This window comes from Nematolebias whitei, chromosome 6, assembly GCF_014905685.2.
Source record: "Nematolebias whitei isolate Nwh7 chromosome 6, NemWhi1, whole genome shotgun sequence".
NCBI classification, from domain to species: domain Eukaryota; kingdom Metazoa; phylum Chordata; class Actinopteri; order Cyprinodontiformes; family Rivulidae; genus Nematolebias; species Nematolebias whitei.
Genome location: NC_056503.1, coordinates 31964129 through 31976486, shown reverse-complemented (window position 1 = coordinate 31976486; position 12358 = coordinate 31964129). Strand labels below are relative to the sequence as shown.

The 12358-nt window shown below is 39.5% G+C and overlaps 1 protein-coding gene across 1 annotated transcript in view; it reads left to right on the top strand.

The window, feature by feature from the left end:
- LOC119410882 (protein jagged-1) overlaps positions 1–12358 on the top strand; it is a 77683-nt gene that overhangs the window by 43526 nt on the left and 21799 nt on the right. The window contains exons 3-5 of the mRNA XM_037677804.1: positions 1680–1737; positions 9976–10224; positions 11901–11961. Of these exons, the coding sequence (XP_037533732.1) occupies positions 1680–1737; positions 9976–10224; positions 11901–11961 (368 nt within the window). The remainder of the gene's footprint in view (positions 1–1679; positions 1738–9975; positions 10225–11900; positions 11962–12358) is intronic.

The window sequence follows — 12358 nt, the reverse complement described above, 5'->3', positions numbered from 1 at the left end:
ACATGAAAGCCAGCCACCTCGAACATTTGAGGAATCTATGGTAGGGGATGCACAATATTATCAGCATTGTATCGGCCAATATTAGCGTTAAAGTTCAATATCGGACATCAGCCATTCTATCAAAATAACACCAATATAAAAGACGCTGTTTTTGTATGACAACCCAGTGACAAGTATGCCTGTAGCGCCAGCACAATGTGATGACATCACGTGCACTGATCTCATGGCTGAGAGGAAAATTCAAAATGTCAGTGGTGTAGAAGGTTTTTTTTTGTTGTTGTTGGTGAGAATGTCAGATTCTGAAAATTTTTGGACTACGTTGAGCCTCACTACATCGTCCCCAGTCTGAGATATTTTTCCAACATAACATTACCCGAGTTACAAGCCGTCATTTCCGACGCCATTGAGAAGCTAACAGTCGATAGCACGACTTGCTGGGTGAGTTTTATCACAGACATCTGGACGTCGTGTTAGCCCCGTTAGCATGATTAGTCTTACGGAACAATGGATAGACAAAAACTTTTAACTTAAAAAGGCTGTCCTTCATGCACAAAAGTGCAGAGGATCCCACACTGCAGCTAGGAACCTGGAACAAGCCTCCACAAGTGAGACAGCATCGCAGGTGACTAATGCTAATAAATAGCATTTAACACTTTCCATTTAATATAAGTTAAAGTGCTATGCATATCATATGGCTGTTACTGAATATATGTCACCAGCTCTTACAGCTGTTACACAATTTTTGTAGCAAATAAGCCTAAATAAGAGGGCTATGTTCTGACAAAGGAAAGTATATAAAATAGTGGTATTGACTATCGGCCAAATAAGTTTTAACATATCGGATATCGGCCAAATATCCAATACTGTGTATCCCTAATCTATGGTTTCTAGTTTTTGTGTTGCTTAAAAGTATAGTTTCCTCAAATGTTTGTCCACCCCCTGGCTCTGCCATTGCACCTGGTGATGGATAAAATGGCTCCCTTCACTCACGAGAATCACCTTTGTTCTTGTACACAGTTTAACACACTTAAATATCTTGCACCAAAAACATTAAGGTTTACTTGCATTCCCCGTTCAGTTCCAGTCCAGATAAACACTCATCTCCATCCATCCATTTTTTTACTTGAGATAAAAACTACAGTACGCATTTGGAAAAAAACAACAACACCTGGACAGGTAAAGTCCACACAGAATGACTTCAGTCAAAGATTAGAACCAGGAACCATTTTACCGTGAAGGAACCACCTGAAAGAATCATTTCTGTATGACTTCATTTGGCCTTGTTTGTGCACTGGAAACACAAAAAAGGAAAGAATGTTGGTTATCAGATACCGTGAACAAACATCCAGAAACCTATAGTAATTTAGACACTTAGAGGTTACCTGATACAGCTGGGAGTTTGTTAAATGTCAACACCACTACAATTATAAACTCTTTACAACCAGGATACAGGCTTTATGAAGTAAAGCACATCTAAATGTGAAGGTCAAATCACAGCCTGTAATTTAACTTTCAATCATGTATCGCCCTGAATGTTTCAGGGATCACCACAACCACAGTAGATTAGGACTCTCCCTGCAGGTTTGTCTACTAAGTTGATTGTAAAACAAATTAAGTATATTAATAAAACCTGTATCCAAAATGTGTGATACTAAATTAAACACTGTGTTTCCCCACAGAAATCATTCTCTCTGGTGTTGGAGGCTTTTGACTACGACAATGACACATCAGAACCAGGTAAAGCTGATTTTTATTTTATTAGTTTATTTAATTATTTGTCTGTCTGTACAGTACACTCAAAAACGAGTCATTATAATTGACTATGAGAATTGTATTTTCCTCACATTAGAAACTTTAGCAAAGCTTTCTGTTTTAATGAACCAGTTTATCTCTGTTTTGTTTTTTGCTCGTCTAAGATGTAAAACATTTGTCTAATTTTATCTGCCTTTTAAATGACCATTACCAGTAATTAATAGTTTAGTTCTGATGCATCACATACGTTAAGCTGCAGCTAGATCAGAGGGTGTCAATCATCTTTTCATATCAGAGATTATGTTTACAGACCTATACCTTGTTATTTTCTGATTTTTAAAGTAGTTTTGCTGCTTTGTGATGAAATTCCACCTTTCATGAACTCGTATTTCCTCTGAGTTCACAAACTTAACACTAGATTTAAAATATAGTTAGACATTTTAAAACGGCATCTTTATTTTTTCTTTATTGTTCATTGTGTGGAAAAAAAGTGAAAACATTTTCCTCTATGATGCGTATTCCCTCCATTTTGGGAAGAAAACCGCCGTTTCTAAGTTTAGTTTTCGACAAGAAATGTTTTCCTAACTCAAACAACATAAGAGCTTGTTTACCAGAAAGTGTGGCTCCACATGATGAAGCAATGTGAAAATGTTCTTCGTGTTTGAATGTTTCTGATCGTATAAGTTTAGTGGGTCTTTTATCTAGACCCTTTAATTTCCTGCTCGTCTCCTTGTTTGCTCCTCTCATAATCTGCGAAAGCTCCTTGACAGGAATCCTGAGCTGCTTGCTATTAAAAGCGTAACATAAAGACAGACAGATGTTCCTGTGCCTTCTCCCTTTTTTCAAGCCGCAATCCTCCTTTTTATCTCACCATCATCTTCCTCTCTGTCAGTGGAGAGAATGAACTCCGATCTGAGCAATGACAAATAATTTAAAAAATGAGTTTCTTGTTCTTTTTGTCTTACCTTCATCATCTGTCCTTCCTTCTGCCCTCCAGCTCTGTACTTACATCATGTTTACATTATCTTCCATTTCCACCTGAGCTCCTGACTACTCCTAGCATTGAGGCTAAAGCCAAGGAGCAGACCTGCAGCTTAGCCCAGCCCAAACACAGGTGTCCTACAGCAGTCTGAACGGACTTATCGGGCCTCCCTGTCAATCAGAGAGGATTACTGAGCTCAACTGTATCCTCTGAAACAGTCTTCGAAAACTCTGAGAAAATATGATTTCCTTTGAGCACCGACCGTCTGACCTTCACTGAGATTGCTTTAAACAAAATGTAGTTTTAATGTAAATGTGAAGGGACCCAATCTGGTTTTGATTAAAGTGTTATCCTAGTTTTAACCGTTTGGTCTTAGGTTTTGCATGGTGTTATTTCTTTACCTTTATTCTTACATGTAGGAAACATGATTTCTCCACTAAAATGTGATGAAGAAAAACAAGAAGTCAGGCAGGTTTATCTTAAACTGCTTATGCACAAATACAATGCATCATTAGTTGTACAGTAGTCTCTCACTTATCGCGGGGGTTATGTTCCAGACACCCCTACGATAGGTAAAAATCCGCAAAGTAGGAACGTTATAATTATTTTAGTATTTATATATATTTTAAGGCTTTATAAACCCTTCCCACACTCTTGCAATGTTCTTAATGTTCTAAAATCTCTAAACGCTCTAAGAGCGCAGAGAAAGAGAGCAGACAGATTGATGCTACGGTTACTGAGCCAATCGAACTGACCATCAGGAGCACTGGGACATTTTCCGGTGGCCTGGCCTACTTTGGACTCGACCAAAGGTTTGGTTTGGGTTGCGGTTTGGGTTGCGCTTGATTCTTTTAAATAAACAATCTGTGCCGCTAACTCAGGTATCCGCCTCACTGAAGCTACCTGAGCAGTAGGAATGGGGAAAGACAAACCCCACCCCGCCCCCTCCTTTCTTTTTCTGAGGCTGTCTGTCACAGCAGAGTGGAGACAAACAATAGGTTTTGCACCTACCTGTTGTGTGTCTGCTCTGCTATGACAACCTCAGAAAGAGAAAGGAGGGGGGCCCTCTGCAATCACTGAGTGGGCCAGGCCACCGGGAAATGTCCCGGTACTCCCGATGGCCAGTCCGCACCTCAGCACAATGCTAGGGTTGGTCACCTTCCATCAATCAGCCAATCGTGTTGTGTGCAATCTTACGTTGAAAACCTGTGAAAGAGGGAGTCTGCTAAAGTCGAACTGCGAAGTATCGAGGGACTACTGTACGTTTAAAGTGAACAGAGATAGTTGGTCAATAGTTTGTATTCAGTTTAAATAATGGCAGCTTATGAAAATACTGCTCTTTTATCATTACTTACTCAAATACAACTGAGGCTCCATCCATCCATCCATCCACCCACCCATCCATCCATCCATCAACTATCAACTGTGGAGGTGATTGAAGTCCAGTGAGTTGAGACTGGTCAAACACAGCAATGCTTTATCTAATCAAACTTTGTTATAAAGCACATTTCACACAACTGTGTGTAACACTAACATCAGATTAAAAAAATCATTAAAGAAAAGTGACTAACAAGCTGACAAGAATCAAATATAAGATTGTTTATAACATCAACAAGCTGCTAGAGGACTGAGCAACGGTGAATGTAAGATGAAGGAACTGAGGAATCGCTTACTGTCCAAGTTTTAGTGAGCCTGTAGCCTTGTAGCCTCAGTTTCCTGTTCTTAGCTGACATGAGTGGCACTTGGTGCTGTCTTCTGCTGCTGTAGCTCATCTGCTTTCAGGATGGATGTGTTTTACAATGAGATAGTTTTCTGTAGACCTTGTTTGAAATGAGTGGTTATTTGATCTACTGTTGCCTTTCTATCATCTAAAACCAGTCTTCCCATTCTCCTTTGACTTCCGACATCAACAAGACATTATCGTTCACACTTATCGCTTACTGAATATTTTCCATTTTTCTGACCATTTCCTGTAAACCTTAAAGACAGTTCAGCAATGTTCAGTCAGGTCATCTGAACGATTTCTTTTTTTTACGGAGACGTTTCTTCCTTCATCCAAAGGACTTCTTCAATCAACCTTCCATTATGAAGTATGCTGTTTTTAGGAATCAGTTTATTTGGTGGCTGACTCCTCAGATTAAAGAAGTCCTTTGGATGAAGGATGAAATGTCTCAGTAAAAAAAGAAACGGTCCAGATGACCTGACTGAACATTGTTGGATTTTTACCTGGATTATTGAGCATGAACTTTGGTGCCTTAAAGACGGTTGTGTTAAGAAATCCTAATAGATGAGCAGTTTCAAAAATACAAACCAACCCATCTGCCGCCAACAATCAAGTCACCTAAATCCCCTTGTCTTCCCTGTTCTGATCGTCGTCCTCCTCTTTACCACTAGATGCTTTAATGCAGAGTTGCTGCCATGTGACTGGTTGATTTGCCATTTGTTTTAAGAAACAAATGAACAGATGGACCTAATAAAGTGGACAGTGAGTGGAGATCATCCGTTAAATTTATTAAACCTTTATTTTACCAGAAAGAAATCCATTGAGATTATTAATCTCTTTTACAAGGATGTCCTGGAATCAAATCATTAGTTTTGCCTTTTGGCTCAGCTTCTTCTTCACCACGACAGAACAGACCAACACCCTCATTATTGCAATCAAGTCCCCAATTCGTCAATCTTATCTCCCGCTCTGCTTTGCCATGACTCTTGAGCAAAACTACCAGATACTTGAACTCTGCTTGAGGCAAAGACTCACCCCCAACATAGAGGGAACATTCATCTATCAAAGGTACATCTGTGTTATTCTCGAAAGAAAAAGGATGAGTTTTTGTTTATGTATGTTCAAAACGGCTTAAGAGTTGTTGGAAATTGAAACCAACTTGATTTAGCTTTTTTTTTCAATCACAGTGATGGGAAGAAACTTTCCCATGTTTTGTCCCAATGTTGTCCTCATCAAATTCGTAACGACTAATAAATATCTGACGTTCTTGTATCATTCTCTTAAAAGTTGCAAAAGTAAAGGATAACCAGATTATTTGTATTTATATTTTGCTCAGTTACAAAGTATTTGGCTGCTTGTATATTTTGTGGTACTTGTTTTACTTCCCAAATACATTTAAAACATCTTAGAGCATCAAACCTTGTAAAAAAAGTTTTTCCTCTTACTGAGAACCTCTGAACTGATTTTCCGCAGGCTCATACTGCTACCAGTTACAGAGTTTTAAACCACAGACATGGCACTCATCACACAAAGATCTTCCTCCGTGTGTGTGCTTAACAATAAAACAAGCTCCTACTCTTAAAGACAAAACCAATTATTTCTGTGAGCGGTCAAAAGTTCCCCTCAGAATGCTTTCAAGTTCAGGAAGTGTGACATTTTTTGAAAAATGGCTGAAATTAGTCAATTTTCTGCTTTGTTCTTTTGTGTTTTCAGACATTTTTGGGGTCATTTTTGGTGCTAACTTTCTGCTGTGTTGGCCGTCTGTTTCGATGCTGGGTTTGATACAGATGGGGAGCACACCAGCAGACAGCTCGTGTTGCAGAGACAGTGGAGAAAGTAGAATTCAATATTAGAAGAACTTTAATGTGGAGCAGCTCCTTTAAAATTCAGCGCACACATTTAAAGTTAGAGCATCATCCTTGTGAGAATAAAACCTGAAAAGAACACAGTGGTGGTAATTATCATCATTTATCAAATACAGGGGAGACAACAACACTACCAGGCTGATCTATTGGTTTCCTGAGGTTTATTGATTTGTAGAGAGGTGATAAGGAATAAAAAGACAAAGTAGGTGTTTTGTTTTTTTCTCCTGCTGTGTTTTTTTATTTTAGTTACTTTCAAGAAGCTTCACAGCTCGATCCAGGCAGCAAGAGACAAATATTTTCAATACCAGCAGATTCAGTCTTGATAAAGTTTCATGATCATTGGGGAGTGGTGGCGCAGAGGCTAGAGAAGTTGGGCATGTGATCAGAAGATTGCCGGTTCAAGCCCCGGTACCGACAACATCAAAAATGTGGGTGAGGTAGGTGAAGCACCCACACCTGCCCCCACCCTCATTCGCCCCACTCTGGGCCCATGAGCAAGGTCCTTAACCCCCATCTGCTCCCTAAACAGGTCTCTCTTGATAATGAGTCCTCGTAGCTCAATGAGACTACCTGCATAAATAAAAGGTAAATGAAAAAAAAATTGTCCACCTGTGTCTGTGTGTCTTCATGTGTTCATCTGTCAGCAAATTATTCCATGAACCACTGGACTGATTTTAATGAAACTTTCAGAATTTAATTACTGGACATTCACCTACAACTAGGCCTGTCACAATAACACATTTTGCTGGACGATTAATTGTCTCAGAAATTATTGCAATAAACATTAATATTGTTTGAAATGTGACAATAATTAGTAATTATTGTCGAATTTAAAAAGAAATGTTGGTTAATTTTTGTGTGTAGTACCTTTTTTGACCATTGGATGGCAGTATAAGACTGTTTGAACTGAAGGATGGATAGTGAGGGAGCGAGCAGCGTGTCTCTTTAAGAAAAATGAGAGGGAGGCCCCTTGACGTGACATGGGCTGTCTCTCATTCCTGTTTTTCTGTTCTCAAAATGGCAGACAGAGTTTGAGCTCTTTAGTGTAGCACTTGTCACACAAAGCTTTTAATAAAACATCAGTAAACAACTTCTCAGCTTCTTTTTGCAGAGAAAAACAACTTTTTACACGAAGGCACGGGTTTCAACTGTGAATTTTGGAGCTTTGACAAGACGGAGGTTTTTTCCCGAGGTTGGCCTGTTAGCTTAGCTTCTCAGTTTAGCTGCTTTTAACGATCCAAAAACATGATTTTGAATGGTTAAAACAGATTTTAAAGAGAAAGGGAGGGGACAGTGAAGAGCACTGGAGTTGAGCCTTTTGTCAACCAGTGTCCTGTAGAAATAGAGAGACAAAGAAACGATAAAGTTGATAAATGAAAATGAGGTAGATAATTTTCATTTATCATGCTATTAATTGATTTATTGTTTAATAATAATAATAATAATAATGTCATCACATTGTCATCACTGTATGTTTCCATACAATGGCAAAATTAGTCTCTGCATTTAACCCATCCACCACCAGGTGGTGCAGTGGGCAGCTATTGAGGGCACCCGGGGGGCATTTTGGGGATAGGATGTGCTGCACAGAGACACCACGAGGTATGCAGTTACCAGGGATCAAATCTGGGACTTTCGGGTCCCAAGCCGGCTGCCCTGCCTCTACACCATCTCGGCCCCCATATCACGACAAGCCTACCTACAACTGATTATTTGGAGTCAGTCTGATTCAAAATGATTGCCGCAGCAAAGAGACTCTCGCAAGCACAAAAAATGGCTACAACACAGCCAGTTTCAAAGATATTGAGCTACAGTTTGGTGTGGTAGTAGCTGAGAATCAACACCATCCTGTACTATGAGCACTAACACATCGCACAGATTTTATTTTATAAATTTGACATGCACAGTCTCGATGAGCTCTAATTAGATTTACGTGGAGTTTGATTTCAGCAGTTTTTACACCTCGTGCTGCTTCCTTTTTTTTTTTTTTTTTATCAAAAAACGTTACGCAGAAAACAGATTGTCATACACCTTCCATGCTGGGCTTCCTCTTTTTTTAACGGAGAAATGTTAACTCTTTTACATGCCAGGTTTATAAAACAATAAAACACCCACAATGCACTGCACCTGATTGATGAGTGTTTGGAAAAATGGACCCTCAGATTTGACTGCAGGCTGTGGAGAGAAATCAGGAAAGGGCTGAGCTGAAAGTTTGCTTGGCGTCCACTTTGTTTTCTGTCCTTTTTTTACTTTAAAACACGCATGCACACAAACGCATACACACACTGGCACACACACACTCCAACCAGTCCATTTGTGACTATGTTTTCATTCCTTTGTGTCAAACCGCAGTGATCTCATCTCTTCATCAGGCAGTTTGTTATGTGTGTCTGTTAATAGCTGCTTCCCTTCCTCTTTGGCTCTGTTTGCCTCTGGCTGTCACACAGAGGCAGGCATGCATGCACAAAAAGACTTAAAACTCTCCCACTCTGTAGCACTGACTTCCCTCCAACAAGGCTTCCTATTCTACATCTCCTCAACATCTATTAAATATGCACCTTCAGTTTGAACTCACAGATGTATACACACACGTTCTTGTCACTGTTGAGTGTTAATGCAGCCTCTATGAGGATTAGAACTGGTCTGAGTCGGAGAATAAAAACGCTCCTGGGAAATCCCTTCCAGGGGTCAGGAGCTGCAGCCCCTGCCCCAGCAGTGCCCAGGGGCTCGTGTGGCCCTTTTTGCTGTTCTGGTTGGTTCTCATTACAGCAGGCCCCACAGACCCCCTAAGGTCAACTCGTTTGTCCAGTCAGTGGCATTCATGCTACAGAAATTGTTTTTTTTTTTCACTATAATATCCGCACTGTGCAAGTTTTCACACGATGGTGTTGAGTGAGGATACTATGTCCTCAGTAAACTTGTGTTCATGGCAAAGTGTGTTTCTTATTCTGCGGTCTGGAATTACAAATAATTTTGTCCAAACTGACATACTACAGTTATATCCTTTTACTTTGATAGAAGAGCAGACATAAAACATTTGTTAAATAATACTATTCAGTTTACAGAATGAAACTAGCATTAAACAAAGACATATCATGCACTGACTTGCATGCCAAAGTTTAAAACAAAGCTCTTATTAAATCTGTTAAATGGTAAATGGACTTATACAGTATAGCACCTTTCTATCTAATCAAGATACACAAAGCGTTTTACACTACAATCTGCCTCATTTACCCATTCATACAGCTCTCTACTAGATCTATACAAAGAATAATCAGAGCTTTATCACATTCATACACTGATGGGACACACATCGGAGGCAGTGAGGGTTTCAGTGTCTTACCCAGGGACACTTTGGCATGTGACTGCTGGTGGAATCGAACCCCCAACTCTTGCATTGGAGGACGACTGCTCTAACCACTCAGCTACAGCCACCCCTAAATGAAATGAACACACATAAACACAGACATTTACACAATTGTGTTAAGTCAGGTCCTCTGGATGGATTATTTGTCCAGAGGACCTGACTTAGCTTTTTTAGACTTTTCTACTTGTATTATTAAGCATGCATCAGGAAATTATGTGGGTGATAAAAATGTAGCTTTAAAGCCTGGTGGAGTAACATTTTTTTCCCGTTCTCTGTCCTGTTTCAGGTCAGCTGATCGATCGAGCCCTTCTCTCCTCCATGTTGAACCCGGGTGAACAGTGGCAGGCGTATCGTCACCACGGACGTATTCTCACCCTGGAGTACCGGCTTCGCTTCCGGTGCGACTCAAATTATTACGGTCCTTTCTGCAACAAGTTCTGCCGGGCCAGAGACGACTTTTTCGGTCACTTCAGCTGTGACCTGAGTGGCTCCAAGGTCTGCATGGAGGGCTGGATGGGTCCAGAGTGTAAAGAAGGTAACACAGCATTTACACAAGTTTAAGAATATAGTAACTGTAACCTATTGTTTGTTGAGATGTATTCCACCTTATCATTGCACCTTATCCAACCATCTATCTTTAGCTTATTCCAGAGTTGGATCGTTGAGCTGGGAGGCCCAGACATTTCTTTCCAACACATTCCTAGTTCAGCTGAGAGACATAGTCTCTCCAGCATGTCCTGGGTCTTCCCAGGGGTCTCCTCCTAGCTGGACATTCCTTGAACACCTCTCCCTATCCCCATGTCCTAAAAACAATATAATTAATCTCCATTGATGCAAAGGCTAAAAGAGTACAAACATAAAGGCAAAAGTATAAATTATCATCTGATTGGCAACAGATATGGCCTATTATTAGATTCAAGGATTCAAGTTTCTTTATTGTCATTCACATCACATGTGGTACATGAGGTGGAACAAAACTATGTACACAGGGTCCCAGTTACATCCAACAAAAATACAAATTGTAAAGAAAAACTGTAATAAAGTCCAAGACATGAACTAAAATAAAATTGGGACATTAACCTAAAATAAAATAGAACTGTTCAGCACTGTTAAACTAAAGTTTTTGGTCACCTTTCATTTATATTTTATGTCTAATAATAGGTTGTTTTCTGTTTAATATTATGAATTAAATATTTCAAAATTACAAATTAAAATGAACGTTTTTCATCCCTGAAAAGGTTTTCCTTGAATGACCTGAGTCTTGAGTCAACAGGCTGAACAATGCTTTTCTTTTTTCCATTTTCTTGTTTTCTTGCCCTTGAATGGAGTTTCCTTTTAAATGATTTTTCCGTGGTTTCCTAAGTGTTTTCCATGAGGATGTCAACGTTTTCCTCTTTTATTTTGACCTTGGAAGCCCTTTAATTGTGCATAAAAGTCTGTCAAAATAAACAGATCTTATTTCCTGTTTAAAATAGTCTATGTAAAAAAAAACATTACTTAATTACCAAGTTTAAGACCTTAAGAAATATTTTGACAAAGAGAAGCCCAGCCTTATGAATAAAAAAGAATAATGACTGCACTTATCTGCTCCAGCTACAGAGAATTATTACGTTTCAGCAGAGAGGGTGTGGGACGTTATTTAGTTTGACTCATCAGCGGGACAATCTGTGAGCTGTCAGGACTGTCTGCTTTGGAAACAGTAAAAGTGAACAGAGGAAACCCGGGTGAAAACCAGGGGATCCCTGAAGGACACACAGATAGTTTGAGGACATCCTGCCGCCCTGCCCATCCCACTCCGTCTAGCTTCCTCCTCAGCATGCCGCTGATTGGACCTCAGCGAGGCAGGAAGTTAGAATGATTACTCCCATAAGTCACTTTGTTACCCCCTGCAGGTCCCTCATCAAGATGACTAGGGAGATTAAAGTTATGGGTTCGTGTATGTGAATGACTTGACCCAAGTCAAAAGGGCGGGATGTTTTTTGCCAGTGGAATGCACTGTGCTTCAAGGAATGCTCGGCATTTAGTGATACAAGGTTTCATCGAAGTTTTGTTCTTTGTAGTCGTCTTTATACACTTCATTACCGTCAAGTGTATGAGAAATTGTTTTTTGTTCCCCGTTTAATCTGCAGAAACAAGAAGGGTTAAAACAAGAGCTGTAGAAGCTGTTTTCTAGTCACTATAGTTTTATTTTCATGTGTGTTTTTTTCACAGCGGTCTGCAAGCAGGGATGTCATCAGGCCCACGGTTTCTGTACGGTACCCGGAGAATGCAAGTAAGTTTCAATAAACAAGAAAATGTTTTTGTTTTCACCATTGCTGTTTTAAATGTGACATGAACATTTATCTCTTAGGATACAATGGTTAGTCATTTTGCAACCCTAAGTAACCTCACTCTTTAGAAAGTCAGACTAGAATAGTAATTTCGTTTCAATGATTAATTAAAGTTATAATTAATTTGTTAATGTTGAAAAATATAGGAATATAATGTCTGCAACATTCTAAGATTTGTTCCTTTAACTAGAACTCAAGAGCTCAAAACAATTCTGGGGAAAAATGTGCTCGGAACCATATGTACTGTACCATACCATATCATATATCATACCATACCATATCATAGCATACCATACCATATCATATATCATATCATACCATATCATATACCATATCATA